This window comes from Zalophus californianus, chromosome 4 (genome assembly GCF_009762305.2).
Source record: "Zalophus californianus isolate mZalCal1 chromosome 4, mZalCal1.pri.v2, whole genome shotgun sequence".
NCBI lineage: Eukaryota > Metazoa > Chordata > Mammalia > Carnivora > Otariidae > Zalophus > Zalophus californianus.
Window position 1 is genome coordinate 36,298,038 of NC_045598.1, and position 19,966 is coordinate 36,318,003.

The 19,966-nt window shown below is 41.9% G+C and overlaps 2 protein-coding genes across 2 annotated transcripts in view; both read left to right on the forward strand.

Annotated features, from left to right (window-relative positions):
• Nucleotides 1-19,966, forward strand: part of MAST2 (microtubule associated serine/threonine kinase 2) — a 223,286-nt gene that overhangs the window by 182,340 nt on the left and 20,980 nt on the right. Inside the window, 5 exon segments of the mRNA XM_027616549.2 lie at nt 3,250-3,325; nt 4,529-4,549; nt 6,386-6,464; nt 8,592-8,746; nt 10,572-10,647. Coding sequence (XP_027472350.2) covers nt 3,250-3,325; nt 4,529-4,549; nt 6,386-6,464; nt 8,592-8,746; nt 10,572-10,647 — 407 coding nt within the window.
• LOC113934956 (ORM1-like protein 2) lies at nt 13,808-14,307 on the forward strand. Its single transcript, XM_035727240.1, has one exon. It carries the CDS (start codon nt 13,849-13,851, stop codon nt 14,305-14,307), a length of 459 nt encoding a protein of 152 aa, XP_035583133.1. The 5' UTR covers nt 13,808-13,848.

Here is a 19,966-nt window from a genome sequence, read left to right on the forward strand (position 1 = left end):
CTCTAGATCCATTCATATTGTTGCTGATGGCAAGATTTCATTCTTTTTTTTATGGTGGAGTAATATTCCATTGTGCGTATATATATCACTTCTTTATCCATTCATCTCTTGGTGGACAGCCCTGGGGTTGCTTCCATATTTTGGCTATTGTAAATAATGCTACAATAAACATAGGGGTGCATATATCTTTTCAAATTACTGTTTTCATATTCTTTGGGTAAATACCCAGTAGTGGAATTGCTGGATCATGATAATTCCAATTTTAATTTTTTGAGGAACCTCCATACTGTTTTCCAGTGGCTGCACCAGTTTGCATTCCCACCAACAGTGCAAGAGGGTTTTTTTTTTCCCTTCACATCCTTGCCAACACCTGTTGTTTCTTGTGTTGTTAATTTTAGCCATTCTGACAGTTGTGAGGTGATATCTCAATATGGTTTTGATTTGCATTTCTCTGATGACTAGTGATGTTGAGACTTATAATGGGTTTTGAAGTCAAGTAATGTCAGTCTTCCAACTTTGTTCTTCAGTATTGTGTTACTTTTCTGGTTATTTTACCTTTCCATATAAACTTTAGAATCCATTTGTCAGTATTCACATACTAGCTTGTTGAGATTTTGATTGAAATTGCATTGACTCTGTAGATCAAGTTGGAAAAAACTGACATCTTAGCAATATTGAATCTTCCCATCCATGAACATGCAGTACTTCATTTACTTAGATCTTTGGTTTCTTTCATCATTATAGTTTACAGCATATAAATAGTGTATATATTTTGTTAGAGTTATACATAAGCATTTCATTTTTATGCTAAAGTTAATTGTATTGTGTATTTTTTTAAAAGATTTGTTTTTTTGAGAGAAAGTGAGCACGAGCGGCGTGAGGGGCAGAGGGACAAGCAGACTCCCTGCTGAGCAGGGGGCCTGATTCGGGGCTGGATCCCAGGACCCTGAGATCATGACCTGAGCCGAAATCAGACGTTTAACCAACTGTGCCACCCAGGCACCTCTTGTGTATTGTTTTTAATTTCAAGTACCAATTGTTCATTGCTGGTATAAAGGAAAGCAGTTGACTTGTATATTAGCCTTGTATTCTGTGACTTTGCTGTATTTATTAGTTCCAGCAGTGATTTTTTGCTTTCATCTTTTTCTTTTTCTTCTTTAATTCTTCAATTCAATTCTTCTTCATTTCTTCTTTGATTCTTTGATTCAATTCTTTAATCTCTTCATAGACAATCCTGTCATCTGCAAACAAAGATAGTTTTACTTATTCTTTCCCAACGTACTTACCTTTATTTTCTTTAAAAAAAAGCCTTATTGCGGGGCATCTGGGTGGTGCAGTTGGTTAAGTGTCTGACTCTTGGTTTTGGCTCAGGTCATGATCTTGTGGTTGTTAGATGGAGACCTGGGTAGGGCTCCGCGCTCAGCTTGGAGTTGGCTTCAGATACCCTCTCCCTCTGCCCTCCCCCTGCTTGTGCATGCATGCTCTCTCTCCCTCTCAAATAAATAAAATTTCTAAAAAATCGTATTGCACTGACTAGGATGTTCGGTATGAGCTCAATAGGACTGGTAAGAGGGGACATTTTTGCCTTCTTCCCCGTCCTAGAGGGAAAGCATCCTCTTTCTCACCATTAAGTCTAATGTTAGCGGTATGTCTTCTGTAGATGTTCTTGATCAAGTTGAGGAAGTTCCTCTCTTTTCCTAGTTTGCTGAGAATTTTATCAGGAATGGGTTTTAGATTTTGTCAAATACCTTTTCAGAATCAATTCATGCAATTATGTGGTTTTTCCTCTTTAGTCTGTTGTTGTGGTGGATTATATTAATTGATTTTCAAATGTTGGATTGATCTTGCATACCTGGAATAAATTGCACTTGATTGTGGTATGTAATTTTTTATACATTGTAAAATTTTATATTTCTAATGTCTTGTTGAGAATTTTTACAACTATATCTGTAAGAGATACTGGTCTATAGTTTTCTTGTAATGTTCTTCTCTGGTTTCTGTATTAGGGTAATACTGGCCTTATACAATGAGTTTAGGAAGTGTTCTTTCCACTTCTATTGGAAGAAATTGCATAGGTACCAGTTTTTCTTTAAGTGTTTAATAGAATTATCAGTGCAACATATGAAACTGATGTTTTCTTTTTTCAAAGATTATTAATATGGATTCAGTTTCTTTAATAAAGTCTTTCTTTTTAATCCAATCTGACAATCTCTGCCTTTTAATTGGGGCTTTTAGACTATTTACATTTACTGTCGTTGATACGGTTTGGTGTAAATCGGTTATATTCCTATTTGTTTTCTAATTGTTCCATCTGTTTTTTCTTCTTGCTCTTTTACTGCTTATTTGGGGTTGAATGGTTTTTATTCCACTTTATATCTTTTACTGGCTTATGAGCTATAACTGTTACCTAGTAATTGCATTGGCATATGCAATATATATCTTATCATATTATACCTCTTCACAGATAGTATAAGAATAATACCATTCCATTTTCCCTCTTTCAGCCTGATGTTGTTTTCAAACTTTTTATTCTCATGCTATAAATCCTACACCACCTTATTATTTTTGTTTAAATAGTTATTATTCTTAAAGAGATTTAAATAACAAGAAAAAAGTCTTTGTTTTCCCATGTAGTTAACTTTTCTAGTGCTCTTCATTCTTTTGTGTAGATCCATATTTCCACTTGGTATCTTTTTCTTTCCGCCTAAAGGACTATTTTTTTTTTTTAATTGCAGTGCAGTCTGCTGTTCTTGAGGATTTTTTCTTTTTGTCTGAGAAGATACTTATTTCACCTTGTTTTTAAAAAAATATTTTTACTGGTACAATGACTTTTAACATGAATTACCGAGAATTAATCCATACTTTACAGGTTTTGGACATAGTCCTTCACAAAATTGTCATTACTTTAGACACCCAACTACAAGCTTGGGGTTCCAATCTTATATAATCTCCAAGCAGATTGGAGCCTGAGGTGTTCCAAGGAGGGCAGGAAATTGGCAAGTTCGTGCTGTAACTAGAATGGACGTCTGAGAGACATAAGATGGTTACAGGCAACTTGGGAACAAGGGAGAAACGTCTGGGCTACCAAACTTTTACAAAGAGAGAATCGTTAAACTGACGGTGGGCCTGAAAACATAACCACCTGAGTGCTAATTGCCAGTGCGAGGGATAGAGTTCTTCCCTAGAGGTCGCCTCAGTCCGCCTCAGAAAGACTTCACAGAGGGTTGCTTTTCCTTTCCCCACCCACAGGTAACAGTCCTTTGGATAGCCCCCGGAATTTCTCTCCAAATGCACCTGCTCACTTTTCCTTTGTTCCTGCCCGTAGGTAAGTTGATAGAAAACCTCTGTGACTAATGTGTGTGTGGCATTTGCATGAATGTTAGTTAAATGTTAGCTTCCTCCTTTGAGGCACTGCCCTTCCAAGTGTGTTACCTTGGGCTACTAGCCACCAGCATTGCTTTCCTCATCTCATTCAAATTTTGCTTTCTAGATGCTCTAGGTGTTTGCCTTTAGTAGATATAAGAAGTGGCTTTATTTTTATAATCCTAAGCACAAGTCCCTGGTTTCCTGGGGGTATGTTCCAAAACATTATACTCATAACTGAGAGCTATCCTAGTGTGATCAATGAGAAAATGGGCCTCTCATCCCAGGGAGACCCAAGGTTTTACTCTTACTCCTCAACCAGAATAAAAGTGCCTTTTAGTAGAGATTCGTTAATATTGGAAAGCTGTGTCTCCTGGTGTATAATAAGCACTTACTCAGTGCTTTTTGGTTGAACGAGTGATGGGGAAGAATAACGAACAGGCAAGCATTTATAGTTGTAAACTGTGATAAGCACCATGAAATGAAAGAACATGATGCTGCATGAAAGCATAGGAAAGGAATGGGGCTGGAGGATCTATACAGGGTGGTCATGTAAGGCCTCCCGGAAGGGGATTGACTTTTAAGCTAAGACCTGAAGGATAAGAGTGAGCCTGCCATGTTGAAAGTGAGGACACAGGTGTAGGCCATTGTAGGCAGAAGGAATAGCATGTTCCATTTGTGCCCTTGTGTCTCCCTTATTATTATCAGGGCTTTAGGAATAGGATCAGCTAGGGAATTTCAGGGCCTGGTATTACGATCCAAACAGACCTGTGCTAGGTGGCATGAAGTTTGAGTCATGTGTATGGAACATGGAACTCTGGGCTGTTCTTTTAACAGAACATAGTAGGAAAAGCAGCTAGGAATTAGTAGGGGTAGGGAAGAAGATTTCAACCCTGCCAAACAGGGTACTCAGGAATTGTGTTTGCTAGGTTACTGAGGTCAGGCTTGAACCTTGTAGGATCACATGGGTTTGGAATATCACACAAAATAGATTTAATGAAATGCTAAGGATAGATCCATCAATCCTGCAATTTCACTTCAAACATACACACAATCCTAAACAGAAAGTTTGCCCTTGCAAGCGTGACCAAACGCCAGGGGTCAAACAGATCAGTCTCCTTGGTTCCATTTGATTCTCACTGTAATATATGTCTTTTCACTACAGCCATGGCCACAGAGCAGACAGGTAATAGTGGACATGATGGGGAGAGGGGCTGGGAAACTGCTATGCATGGCCAGACAATATGGTTTGTGGTGTTGTGCTTGGTGAGAAGTGGCTGTGATGAGTCTTCTCTGACTGTGGGTATGAACATTTGGCCTTTCATATCTAGCAAAGAGGCCCTAAGGGAACCCCCTGCTGGAACCAAGGCTCAGAGCTCATATACTTAGAGGCAGGAATTGCTGAATAGTTCCAAGTTTCTGAGCCTAGGGACAAGTCACCCTCATCCCCACAAATTTCCTTGGTCACCCAGTGAGATGACCAGGCAGAGGAAATGGAGGCATCCTATAGTGGCATTTCTTTCTGACTGTGGTAGCCCTTGCTCTTCAGATTAGAGAAAAATGGCTGCCCTGCAGTTGGTTTCCATTTCTTTCTAAAGAAGGAAAGATGATCTGTGAAAAAGTCTATTTGACAAGGGTTTGGGAAATTCCTCCCTAAGTTAGACTAGTGCTATCTTTGCTGAGCTCTGTTTTCCTGGAATTGACTTGCTTTCTTGTATAGAGCTCCCAGGACCCAACAAAAGAGATCAGAGAGAACATCATGTTTGAGCAGCTTCCTGGACATTTCTTTGCCTCAGAGACTAGGTTCCAGCAGAGCTAGCTGCCTGGGTAGCATGAAGTTTGAATCAGGTGCATGTAGCATGGAACCCTGGGCTGTCCCCTTGCAGAGTCTCGTAGGAAAAGCTGCTCGGTATTGGTGGGAGTGGGGAGGAGTGCTTCAAAAGGGGAAGCCCTGGCAAGATTGAGTCCTCTTTTTTTCTCCTTCCTCTCCCTGCCTCTCTCCACCTCCCTTAACTGTGAAGCCTGGACTAAATCACCAAATCCCTGGGTTATAGTGTTTTCTCTGAAGATTGAGGGTATTTAAGTTCTAAAGGTCCTCCATTGCTAATGTTCTAAAGTTCTGTGGTAGCAGCAAAGAAATTTTCCCCAACTTCTTCAACTAGAGCAGGCTATGCCCCCATGCTTCACAAGAAAAACCACTTGTGTTACAGCGCCATCCCATAGTTCAGGAAAGAATCACTTGTCCATGAATAAAAGCTTCACACCAGATACCTTTCTCCTCCACAGCAAAGCAAATATCTAGTTCTCTTTGATGAGAACTTTGGGGTGCATCCTCTCAAGAGCAGCAGGAAACCTGCTCCAAAATCTTATATAATACAGCCAAGGGTATGCCACCTGGCTGTGTCTTCATGAGGTTGCTGCCACTCTTTACGAACATTCTCAAAGACTGGTTTTATGGGTCCTAATGGATCTTAAGTAACCTTGGACTGTTTGCCAATGATCGGTTCATACTCAGACTCAGATGGTGGTCCACTTCTTCCTCATCAATCCAGTGGCCTGGGAAAGACCAAAGAGCCTTTCACATGGAGCCTTCAAAAAAAGAAATAGCTGTATTTCAGTGGCAGTTCTGTCCTTGTGGTGATCCCTTCAGCTAGAGTCCTCTGTCATTGCTTCTCTAAAAGTGAATACGTTGCATAAATAAATAAATAACATGTGAATTCGTTGAGAGTGTGAAGATTTTTATTTCAGAACCACAGTGTTATATAACAGATGTTCTTATTCAAAGTCACAGACTCCTTTTTAGTTAGAGATGTTTGTCTTTGCAGTGGAAAACACACGACCATAGGCCTCATGTAGGAGAGAGATGTGAAAGCATGTACTAGACCAAGCAGTACTGTGTAGAGACAAGGAAGAGCCTACCTGTGAGCCAACTGCCCAAAACAGTGCTGGTGGAAAGATGGGCAGGTCCAGGGCTCAGGGTGGGGTCCTGTAGAAACTGCCTAATATTCTTCATTTTACATAGGACTGATGGACGGCGCTGGTCTTTGGCCTCTTTGCCTTCTTCAGGTTATGGAACCAACACTCCTAGCTCTACTGTCTCAGTAAGTAGCCAAATCTGTGGCTTTGCTTCCTTCATCCCAAAGAAGTACTTCCCTACAGATTATTGCTGCCTATCCCTATGGGATTGCAAAGTGGTTCTCAATTTTTCCTCCAAAGCCAAACTCAGAGAGGTTGTTTGGAGATGAGGCTGAGTGGGGCAGTGGTGGCCCTTAACAGCCATAGCCAGATATAAACATTAAACACCTTTGGAAAGAACTAACCAGCATGTTCTCTGGGCATCAGTTTTTCCAAGTGGAGTCAGAGGAGGGCTTGAGGATGGACTTTTGCTTTGCCAGATGTGGAGGATCCTAAACATGGTTCCCCTGCTTCCTTCATCTTACTTCTAGAACTGCAACCAAGAGCAGATAACCCCTCCCATGTCCCAAAGGCCTGATGGACCCTCTTTCTCCTCTTTCACCTTTTCCTTTCAAAAAAAGAAGGGAAGGATGATTATTTGATATTCAAGTTTGATGTGTATCAGCAAAAAAGCTGGGCCTTTCTCTAAAACTTCTAGTTAGTTTTTTTAGAGAAGGTTGTAGCCTAAAACACAACAGATGTCCTAATTGCTGCTATGCACAATTGACCGTAAAATGAGTCTTCCTCATTGAGCAAGTTTTAATTGAAGCCAGGATGACAAGGTTGGCAAACTCTTTCTTTAAAGAGCCAAATAGTAAGTACTGTAGGCTTTGCAGGCTGGGTCGGGCAGCACACTGGGTGGCCTGTTCCCCATGTCCTCCACCATTCTTCCAGTCTTCCCAGGGCAGCTTGTTGACATTTGTGACTCCCAAGCAGGTAGAAGGAGTATCATTTCCTCCCTTGACCTAGATATAACTCATAAATTAATCCAAAGATCTCATTGGTCTTTTAGCGGCAGTTAAGCTTCAGATCTTTCCCTGGTAAATACCGCTTTTCCTATAAACCTTTACTGGACAGGTGACTTTTTACCTAAGGCAAGAGTCATATTATATATATAATATATATGCGTTCAGTAAATTTTAATAGACTCAACCCATGGCTGCTGCTTATTTTATTGGGATACAAAAATTTTACTTCCTGTCAGTGGCAGTTTGGTGAAGATACTTTTTACAGCTTCTGTGCAACCCATTTTCCAAAATGTGACCAAGACAGAGCCCTGGGGAGACTTCCCCCAAGCTGTTTACAGCTTCATGTATTATAGCATTCCATGACAAAAGCCTGTACTGTTTGCCCCCCAAAAATTCTGATTTCTCACTTGATATTGAGACTTACTTGTGGCAAGAGAGTTTTCTTAGTGTGGTGCTGCAGCTTTGACTCTAAATGGACTTGGATATTTAAACCCCAGATCCCTCATCAGCTGATGAACAGAAACGGAGCCAATGATGTTAGACTTGCGTGCTCTCTTAGCCAGTCTTGTCAGGCTGTCACCGCGGTCGCTGCATCTGTGGGATGCCTGCAGGAGCATGGCTCACTCCCTCACATGGTCTGTCGTGGCAGTGGGTTCTTGTCTGGAATCTCAGTCATTGGGCCCTGTTTGGAATTCTTCGTCATTTTCAGGTCACGTCTAATCTTTGGGTTCCAGATCTAAAAGTAATTTTCTTCCCTCCCAGATTTTCTTGCCTACTTGTGTCCCTAGAGTATGGCCACAGTCTTCCTAGCCTCAGCCGCGCCAGTTGTCCTTTGGGTAACAGCCGAAAGGAAACATTACTGAGTTCTCCCAGCACTGTGGAAGGGAAAACTTTCAGGGATTTCATATGTAGGCTGAGTATACCTGGGACAATTCCTAAGCCAGGAAGCATGATTTGTTAATTACTTGCCATTCCAACTAGCCAAAAGCTTCACTGAGGGCAAAGCATCCATGCAGAAGAATCTGCCTTTTGCCACCAAAACAGGTTCCCTAGGTAGTTACGGAGCACCCACACCTTGTGAATGCCTGGGTCCAACTGCCTGCCAGACTCATGAAGGTTCCTAGTATCTTGGCTTCCTCAGGACTGAAGGCTCAGAAGGAGTAGAGAGGGGAATTGTGCACAATGGAGGCGAAAAGGAGCAAGGCAAAGAAGGCCTGCTGTGGGTTAGCTTTGGGAAGTCCTCTCTGTGCCTGGACTGCCCTGAGACATGTCTGTAATGCTGCTTGTTAATGTTTTTCTCTCTAGTCATCATGTTCCTCACAGGAAAAGCTGCACCAGTTGCCCTTCCAGCCTACAGCCGATGAGCTGCACTTTTTGACGAAGCATTTCAGCACAGAGAGTGTACCAGATGAGGAGGGACGGCAATCTCCGGCCATGCGGCCCCGCTCTCGCAGCCTCAGGTGAGGGCTATTCTCTGCCTGCTACCCCAGGGCCTGTGGAGCTCAGCTTTTCTGCACAGTGTAGGAATAGGCAAACAGTTATAAAGGGCAAGAAAGTAAACAATTGGAACTTTGTACACCATACGGTCTCTGTGGCAACTACTTAACTCTGCTGTTATAGTGTGAAAGCATCCACAGACATCTCATAAACTTTATTTACGAAGACAGGCAGCAGGCCAGATTTGGTCTGTGGGCCGTAGCTTGCCAACCCAGGGCTTAGCTCAAATGAGTCAAGGCCAGTGACGCTCAGGCACACCTGATGACCCTGTCAAGTGGTCCCTCTCTTTTCCCTTTGAGGGTAGTTAGCAGTGGGAATATACTTTAAACTCCACTTAGCAAGGAGAGTAATAGTATTGTCCATTTTGATAGTTACCTGGCTGCAGAACCCACAGGCCCAGGGTTTAGGAATTAAGCCAGCTAAAAAAGGTGCTGCTGAAGACACATGCGGCTGACTTGGGGAAGAAGCCCATTTCAGAAGCAGAATGAAATGTCCATCTGAATCTCACTCATTTCCCTGAATCACCTGGGCTCATCAAACCAAACAAACCTTAGCAGCTGACTTATCTGTGAATTTCTTTGATTAATTAGCTCTTTTCTTTGGCATTAGCTGGTAAAATTATGCCAAAATTCCAGGTTAAGGAAGAGGGTGGAAATTAAAATGGGCCTGGCTTTAGTGACTGAGGTCAGCTTTCCAGAGCTCCTAGGAAATGATTAATTGTCTAATATGTTCGGGGTGGAAACCCAGAGGAGCAGGGCCTGCCACGAGGAATCTCCTCAGGGATTATATTCCCTGAGTATCAGGGAGTAAGCTGAGCCAGACCACAAAGATGGGTTCAAGTTCAGAGACTGATGAAGATGATCACGGGGACTGTTGTGCAAAGGATCAAAAACACAAATGAGTTTTTGTGGAGTGTGGATCTCAGTGCCTTTCTTTCTTTCACTCATAGGAATACCTGAATCGGTGCTCTCCGCAATGCACAGGGTAAAAGGTTCATTTTAGGCCATATGAGACTGAGAAGAATATAGTATATCAGGGAAATCCCTGCTATATTACTCTTAAAATACTTGGTAATGCGTCCTGGTACAGCAAGCAGACTGGCTCACTCCAGGGAGGAAAGGCAGAGAAGAACAATTCTGAACCTAGCTCAGCTTAGGTCATATGTCAGGGGCACCAAACTGGGCAGGACTCAAATATCCATTCATTTCTGTGGATCAGACTTTGAAATCTTTTAAGAAGATGTAACTGCAGATGGGCCAAAGAAGAAGATTTAGATGACCCAGGCTCATAACTCACTGCAGGCTGGATTGGCCTCATTGGCTACAGCTTGTTTGGAAAAGGATACAGGTATACACGGTCTTCCTTTGGTGTTTCTGGTGATGGTTTGATTTGATTTGATTTGATTCCTAGAACATGCTGAGATATACTCAAAACCCCACTGGCCAAAGCGAAGAAGACCCAGAGAGTCCTGTCCTGGGGGAGGTCATTCTAGCAAAGCCACCAGTAGACTCAGGAATGGTTTCCTCCTTTCTAGGCCTTTTCAGGCCCTGGCAGAGGTCTTTGTGAAAGTCAGCTTCTTACAGGAAGGTAGCCTGGTTCCAGATGGCACCATTTTGAGCTAAACAAGGTGTGCTGGGAGCTTCAGGAAAAAGGAAGACTCTAGAACTCAGCACTCATTAAGGTGGGAGTGCTGCAGACAGTGGGAGGGCAGGGACTCTGGGGATGGTCATCTTTCTTCTTGAGAGTTCCATGGCACTAAAATAACACAATTGTTTCTTTCTTATTTAGTCCTGGACGGTCCCCAGTTTCCTTCGACAGTGAAATAATAATGATGAATCATGTATACAAAGAAAGATTCCCTAAGGTAAGGATCCTGAGGATGGCTGTCCCTGTGGGAAGACTGGGGGTGAGGAGATGGAGTGCTCTCACCAGAGGTGATCAAGAAGAAGAGCAGAAAGGCACCCAGGAGGAGGGGGAGACAAGCGCCAGGCTGTCAGACTGCTGGAGAAGAGGCGGCAACAGAGGCCTAGAGTTTGGGGCTCATATTTGCAGGGCCTCTATTTCTCTACTCCCTGGAGAGGTATCTAGAGGGAGATGTTAGAAAGGTGTTCCCCCATATGTTACGGGGAAGGAGAGAACTGGGACCTCGTCTCTAACCATGCGCATCGGGGCCACAAGTCAGAGTCCCTGCAGAACGGGATTGGCTCTCAGAAAGCATGTTCATTCTATGCAGATTTCTTAAGCAGTGCCTCACCACCAAGCCCGGAGTGTGCACAGACCGGTGTGCTAGACTGGCAGGAGGCTGGCCGGAGGGAGCAGGAAGGTGGGAGACAGAGTTTTCAAGCAGGAAACTGCTGAGGAAGGAAGGCAAATTACTCTCCTGAGATAGCTGAGAAATAGTCTTCGTAGCTCTGCAGTTTGGCTAGAAACCGTCGTGTATGTAGAACCTAGGGTCTTATTTTCCATTTGCATTTCTTTTTGAACACGGCATGCCTATATGCTCTGACCTCACCTCATGACAGGCCCTGTTCCTGCAGAACATAGCCAGCTCTGTCAGAACCAGGGCACTGACACAGTTTTCCTGTCCATGACAACAAGGAGCATGGAGCCCTCAAGTCTCTTGTCCAGACTTCCCTGTGTCTACCTACTCCTCTGAGTCCAGGGGCTGCGGTGTGCAGTGCTTCCCTGCTCTTCTGATAGTGTCCTTTTTCTAGACTCTGATGTAGTCTCCTGGACACACGTGGGTGGCTCAGGGAAATGGTATGAAGCCCTGTGCTTTCCCTCTTGACATACACAGTGAAGCATAGCAGTAAGGAAGGACACACATTCTGGAACCAGACTAAATGGTTTCAAATCTGCTTCTACCATTTACTAGTTATGTGACCCTGGACAGATGATTTAACTTCTCTGAGCTTCATTTGCCTCATCTGTAATTTGGGATAATGAGAATATTTATCGCATAGAGAGTTTGTGAAAATTAATGAGCATTAAACTTTTCTAACTATGCCCCGGACATAGTAAGCACTCAGTTAAGTGTGAGCTATTTCTCTGCTCCCCGTGGTCTATGTTTTCTAGCCTTGGAACAGGCTTTAGAGAGGAAGAGTGAAGAAGAGGGCACAGTGGACAGCTGGGGAATCATGCTGTTATGCTTGATCCTGTATAAAGATGTTTAGGAGTGGGGGGTGGAGTTAAGATGGCCGAGGAGTGAGGGCCCTGTTTTTCTGGTCCCTTGAACACAGCTAGATAGTTTCAGATCATTCTGAATACCTGTGAAATCAATCGGAGATCTGAGAAAAGAGATACTGCAATTCTGCAAGTAGAAAAGTGACCACTTTTTAGAAGGTAGGAGGGGTGGAGATTTGAATCCGGGGTGATATGGCAGGATACAGTGGAGGGAAGGGAGCCTGCTTAAGGAGGCTACCACAAAGTATTATAAGCAGCAGAGTGCAAAATCGGAACTTTCAGAAGTCTGCCACAGTGGGGTACGTCCCTGGCTTAAAGGTGCTTAGGTGGCAAAGCAGGGTAGAATCCCAGGGTCCACAGCGTGGTCTCAGGATCCCCAGGGTCACAAGAAGAATGGGGGTGCCTGAGTGAGGCAGAGTTCCCAGGCACAAGAGTGGGGAAAATGGCTAAAAACAGTGAGTCTAGGTGCTGGCTTTCTGCTCTGTGTTGCCATAAACTGTGAGCCACTGTGCAGTCATGGGACCACTTTACTGGCAGGGGTCCAGCAAAAGGCAGAAGCGAGGCAAGACCCCCCTCCCTCCCCTGGGAGAAAGAGCATTGGTCCATGCTGTAGGTGTCCATAAAATTTGGAGTTTTGAGGGGCGCCTGGGTGGCTCGGTCAGTTAAGCATCTGCCTTGGGCTCAGGTCATGATTGCAGGGTCCTGGGATCGAGGCCTGCATTGGGTTCCCTGCCCAGTGGGGAGTCTGCTTCTCCCTCTCCCTCTGTGTGCTCACTCTCTCTCTCTCTCAAATAAGTAAATAAATCTTAAAAAAAAAAAATTTTGGAGTTTTGAAACTCACTTAGATAAAAACACCCAGGCACAGGCCAGGTGAACACAGAGTTCTAAGGGAAACCAGGGAGACAAGAGTGATTGACTGCTTTTCCATGAGGGCTCACCAAAGTGGGGCTTTCAGCTCCAGAGCTAGAGATCAGGGTGCCGCCATTTTCATCCCTCCTGTCAGTGCTTGAAAGCCTTCAGGGAGCAAAACAGCACCACATGTAGAATCCGGAGCTGCCTACACCAAGCTCTGCCTCCCTGTACACTGAAGGCGAATTTCCACTAGGGCAAGTGCACCTGAGAATTAGTGCAACAGGCCCCTTCCCCAGAAGAGCAGCTCGAACAACTGGCTTGCATCAAGTATACTGATTGTAGAGGGCTACAAAGCTTCAGCTCTTGGGGAAAACAGTATATAGTATTCATTGTTTTGATTTTTTTTTTTAATTCTTTAGTCTTTCAGTTTTTTTTTCAGTTATTTTCTTATTTTTTCAGTTCTTTTTTAAAAATTTTTTTAAAGATTTTTATTCAGTTATTTTTAAATTTTATTTTTATATATACATTATGTATATTTTGTGTTTCATTGTATTTTATTTTTGTATGTATATATAAGTTTTTCCTTCTTTCTTATTTTAGGATCTAGTTTCTTGTAACAAGCAGACCAAAACACACCCAGGATCTAGTTTTTTGTTTTGTTTTGTTTCTTTGTTTCTTGTTTTGTTTTTGTTCTTGTCTTTCTGTTGTTGTTGTTTTTCCTCTTTCTTCTTTTCTGGACAAAATGACAAGACGGAGAAATTCAAAAGAAAGAATAGGGTAGTACTCATTGCCAGGGATTTAATCAATACAGATATAAGTAAGATGTCTGAACTAGAATTTAAAACAATGATTATAAAGATACTAGCTGGGCTTGAAAAAAGCATAGAAGACAGTATAGAATCCCTTACTGTAGAAATAAAAGAACTAAAATCTAGGCAGGCTGAAATTAAAAACGCTATTACCAACTGGAGACCACAGGGATGGAGCGAACGCCGCACTTCGAGTCGGACTGGCTTCTGAAGCCAGCAGGATGAATGTGGGGGTGGCACACAGCGAAGTAAACCCCAACACTCAAGTGATGAATAGCTGGGGCATCTGGCTGGCCTACATCATCTTGGTACGACTGCTGCATGTGGTTCTACTCAGCATCCCCTTCTTCAGCATTCTTGTTGTCTGGACCCTGACCAACGTCATCCATAACTTGGCTATGTATGTCTTCTTACATACGGTGAAAGGAACACCCTTTGAGACCCCTAACCAAGGAAAGCCTCGGCTACTGACACACTGGGAACAGATGGACTACGGGCTCCAATTTACCTCTTCCTGCAAATTCCTCAGCATCTCTCCTATCGTACTCTACCTCCTGGCCAGCTTCTACACCAAATATGCTGCTCACTTCCTCATCAACACAGCCTCATTGCTCAGCGTACTGCTGCCTAAGTTACCCCAATTCCATGGGGTTCGTCTCTTTGGCATCAACAAATACTGAGGGATGGCGCTGGGGATAACACTGGACCAAAGGGCTATAACATCCTTTCCTTCTCCATATTGTCTTTGGTATCTTGAAAGCCCGAGAACTATATAACCTTTCCCAAACTCCCAGGAAGATAACAGATTGGAAAATGGGGCTCCCTGGGCCCAGCCCTGCCAAGAGCAAATTTCTTTGAATCAGGAAAGGTGGAAAAGGTAAGGGCCAAATCACTCTCCCTCACAGCAGGAAGCCATGTTTGAGCAGTTTGTTTCGTGATTAAGTTTTTCCAGATCTTCCACCTGCACCACCTTCCAGCTCTGTTTTGCTGTGTATTTTCCTTATAATAAAGATAATTTTTTTTCCAAAAAAAAAAAAATGCTATTACCAAGATGCAGTCCCACATGGAGGCTATAAAAATGAGAATGAAGGAGGCAGAAGAGCAAGTCAGTGATATGGAAGATAAAATGATGGAAAATAAGGAAGCTGAAAAGAAGAGAGAAAGAAAACTACTGGATCACACAGGGAGACTTAGAGAATTCAGCAATTCCATGAAGCAAAATAATATCCAGATAATAGAGGTCCCAGAAGATGAGGAGCAGGAGAGAGGGGCAGAAGGTTTATTTGAACAAATTATAGCTGAGAACTTCCCTACTCTGGGGAAGGAAACAGGCATTCAAGTTCAGGAGGCACAGAGAACCCCCTCAAAATCAATAAAAATAGGTCAACACCTCAACATATAATAGTGAATTTGCAAATTTCAAAAATGAAGAGAAAATCCTGAAAGCAGCTCAGGACAAGAGGTCCTTAACCTACAGGGGTAGACATATAAGGCTGGCAGCAGACCTGTCCACAGAGACCTGGCAGGCCAGAAAGGACTGGCATGATATATTCAACATGCTAAGTTGAATATGCAGCCGAGAATACTTTATCCAGTAAGGCTGTCATTCAGGATAGGAGAGAGAAAAAGTTTCCAGAACAAACGAAAACTAAAGGAATTTGTGAACACTAAACCAGCCCTGCAAGAAATATTAAAGGGGATCCTTTGAGCAGAGAGAGAGCACAAAAGTAACAAAGACCAGAAAGGAATAGAGACAATCTACAGGAACATTGACTTTACAGGTAATACAGTGGCCTTAATTCATATCCTTCAATAATTACTCTGAGTGTAAATGGACTAAATGCTCCAATCAACAGACATAAGGTATCAGAATGGGTTAAAAAAACAAGATCCATTGATATGCTGCTTACAGGAGACTCATTTTAGACCCAAAGATACCTCCACATTGAAAGTAAGGCAGTGGAAAACCATTTATCATGCCAGTGGACCTCAAAAGAAAGCTGGAGTAGCCATCATTATATCAGACAAACTAGATTTTAAACCAAAGACTTTAATAAGAGATGAAGAAGGACATTGTATCATAATGAAGGGTCTATCCAACAAGAAGATCTAACAATTGTAAATCTTTATGCCCCTAACTTGGGAGCAGCCAAATATATAATCAATAACAAAATTAAAGAAACTCCTTGGTAATAATACAATAATAGGAGATTTTAACACCCCACTCACAGCAATGAACAGATCAGCTAGGCAGAAGATCAAGAAGGAAACAAGGGCTTTGAATGACACGCTGGACCAGATGGACTTAACAGATATATTCAGAGCATTTCATCCTAAAGCAGTGGAATATACATCCTTCTCCAGTGCACATGGAACATCCTCCAGAATAGATCACATACTGGGTCACAAATCAGGTCTCAACTGGCACAAAAAGATTGAGATTATCCCATGCATTTTTTTTTTAAGATTTTAATTTTTTTATTTGACAGAGACAGAGAAAGTGAGAGCAGGAACACAAACAGTGGGAGTGGGAGAGGGAGAGCAGGCTTCCCGCCGAGCTGGGAGCCTGATGTGGGACTCGATCCCAGGACCCTGGGATCATGACCTGAGCTGAAGGCAGACGCTTAACTAAGACTGAGCCACTCAGGCACCCAACCATGCATATTTTTAAACCACAATGCTTTAAAACTTGAAGTCAACCACAAGAAAAAATTTGGAAGGACTACAAATACATGGAGGTTAAAGAGCATCCTGTTAAAGAATGAATGGGTCAACCAGGAAATTAAAGAAGAATTTAAAAAAATACATGGAAGCAAATGAAAATGAAAACACAACAGTTCAGAACCTTTGGGATGCAGCAAAGGCAGTCCTAAGAAGGCAGTATAGCAATACAGGTCTTCCTCAAGAAACAAGAAAAGTCTCAAATACACAACCTAAGCTTACACCTAAAGGAGCTGGAAAAAGAACAGTAAATAAAGCCTAAATCTAGCAGGAGAAGAGAAATAATAAAGATTAGAGTAGAAATCAATGATATAGAATTAAAGAAACTGTAGAACAGATTAAACTAGGAGCTGTTTCTTTGAAAGAATTAATAAGATCAATAAACCCCTAGACAGGCTTACCAAAAAAGAAAAGAGAAAGAACCCAAATAAATCAAATCATGAATGAAAGAGGACAGATCACAACCAACACCAAAGAAATACAAACAATTATAAGAATATATTATGAGCAATTATATGCCAGAGCAATCTGGAAGAGACGGATGCATTCCTAGAAACATACAAACTACCAAAACTGAAACAGGAAGAAACAGAAAACCTGAACAGACCCATAACCAGCAAAGAAACTGAATCAGTAATCAAACAAACAAACAAGAGTCCAGGGCCAGATAGCCTCCCAGTGGAATTTTACCAAACATTTAAAGAAGAATTAATACCTATTGTTCTGAAACTGTTCAAAAAAATAGAAATGAAAGGAAAACTTCCAAACTCCTGTGAGGCCAGCATTACCTTGATCCCAAAACCAGACAAAGACCCCACCAAAAAGGAGAATTACAGACCAATATCCCTGGTGAACATGGATGCATAAATTCTCACCAAGATACTAGCTAATAGGATCCAATAGTACATTAAAAGGATTATTTACCATGACCAAGTGGGATTTATTCCTGGGCTGCAAGAATGGTTCAGCATTCGCAAATCAATGTGATACACTACATTAATAAAAGAAAGGACAAGAACCATATGATCCTCTCAATAGATAACAGAAAAAGCATTTGACAAGATACAGCATCCTTTCTTGATAAAAACTCTCCGCCATGTAGGGATAGAGGGAACATACCTCAGTATCATAAAAACGATATGCAGAAACCTACAGTAAATATCATCCTCAATGGGAAAGAAACAGAGCTTTTCCCGTAAGGAAGGTTAAGGACACAACAAGGATGTCCACTCTCCCCACTGTTGTTCAACATAATACTGGAAGTCTTAGCCTCGGCAGTCAGACAACAGAAAGAAATAAAAGGCATCCAAATCAGTAAAGAAGTCCAACTTTCACTCTTCGCAGATAACATGATAATCTATTTAGAAAACCCAAAAGACTCCACCAGAAAATTGCTAGAACTGATACAGGAATTAGTGGCAGGTTATAAAGTCAATGTGCAGAAGTCAGTTGCATTTCTATACACTAACAATGATGCAGAAGAAAGAGAAATCAAGGAATTGATCCCATTTACAATTACACCAAAAACCATAAGATACCTAGGAATAAAGTTAACCAAAGAGGTAAAAAGATCTGTACTCTGAAAACTATAGAACACTTATGAAAGATATTGAGGAAGACACAAAGAAATGGAAAAATGTTCCATCTTCATGGATTGGAAGAACAAATATTGTTAAAATGTGCTACCCAAAGCAATCTACACATTCAGTGGAATCCCTATCAAAATACTGTCAGCATTTTTCACAGAGGTGGAACAAACAATCCTAAAATTTGTATGGAACCAGAAAAGACCCCGAATAGCCAAAGTAATGTTGAAAAAGAAAACCAAAGCTGGAGGCATCACAGTCTGGACTTCAAGCTGTATTACAAAACTGTCATCATCAAGACAGTATGGTACTGGCACAAAAACAGACACATAGATCAGTGGAACAGAATAGAGAGCCCAGAAATGGACGACCCTCAACTCTGTGGTCAACTAATCTTCGACAAAGCAGGAAAGAATAGCCAATGGAAAAAAGACAGTCTCTTCAACAAATGGTGTTAGGAAATTGGACAGCCACATGCAGAAGAATGAAACTAGACCACTTTCTTACACCATACACAAAAATAAACTCAAAATAGTTGAAAGACCTCTAAATCTGAGATAGGAATCCATCAAAATCCTAGAGGAGAACCCAGGCAGCAACCTTTGTGACCTTGGCCGCAGCAACTTCTTGCTAGACACATCTCCAAAGACAAGAGAAACAAAGGCAAAAATGAATTATTGGGACTTCATCAAGATAAAAAGCTTTTGCACAGCAAGAGAAATAGTCAACAAAATTAAAAGGCAACCTACATAATGGGAGAAGATATTTGCAAATGTCCTATCAGATAAAGGGCTAGTATCCAAAATCTATAAAGAACTTCGCAAACTCAACACCCAAAAAAACCAAAAAATCCAGTAAAGAAATAGGCGGAAGACATGAACAGACATTTCTCCAAAGACATCCAAATGGCCAACAGACATATGAAAAAATGCTCAACATCACTTGGCATCAGGGAAATACAAATCAAAACCACAATGAGATACTGCCTCACACCAGTCAGAATGGCTAAAATTAACAAGTCAGGAAACATCAAATGTTGGCGAGGATGTGGAGAAAGGGGAACCTTCCTACAGTGTTGGTAAGAATGCAAACCGGTGCAGCCACTCTGGAAAACAGTATGAAAGTTCCTCAAAAAGGTAAAAATGGAGCTACCGTACAACCTAGCAATTGCACTACTGGGTATTTATCCAAAGGATACAAACATAGTGATTTGAAGAGTCACGTGCACCCCAATATTTATAGCACAATAGCCAAACTATGGAAAGAGCCCAATGTCCATCAACTGATGAATGGATAAAGAAGATGTGGTGTGTGTGTATATGTATAAAATGGAATATTACTAAGCCATCAAAAAGAATGAACTCTTGCCATTTGCAATGACATGGATGGCATTAGAGGGTATTATGTTAAGTGAAATAAGCCAGTCAGAGAAAGACAAATACCATATGATTTCACTCATATGTGGAATTTAAGAAACAAAACAGATGAACATAGAGGAAGGGAAGGAAAAATAAGATGAAAATAGGGAGGGAGGCAAACCTTAAGAGATGCTGAACAGTAGGAAACAAACAGGGTTGATGCTGGAAGGGAGGTGGGGGGGGGCTTGGGGTAATTGGGTGATGGGCATTAAGGAGGGCATGTGATGTAAGGAGCACTGGGTGTTATGTGCAACTGATGAATCACTAGATTCTACCCCTGAAACTAATAATATACTATATGTTAACTAAATTGAATTTAAATGAAGAATTTTTTTAAAAAGTTCAGGAGTGTGTAGTGTTTAAAATTCACCTCACATGTTTCCTACTCCTCCTTATATGTATTAGGTATTGTATTGTCATTCTAGCATTGCATTTGTTTTGTATGCTTGTCTCCATCAATGTAAAGATGCACTGTTAGAGAAAATATATTAAGATTCCTTTCCTTCCACTCTGTCTCCCCGCCCCCTGCTTCTCTCTCTCTCTCCACACAACACATACTTATGTGCACATATACTTAGATTCTCCACACAACATATACCTATGTGCACATATAC

Excerpts from the sequence above, each read along its gene's own strand:
- LOC113934956 (XM_035727240.1), top strand. The coding sequence starts at position 13,849 with ATGAATGTGGGGGTGGCACACAGCGAAGTAAACCCCAACACTCAAGTG.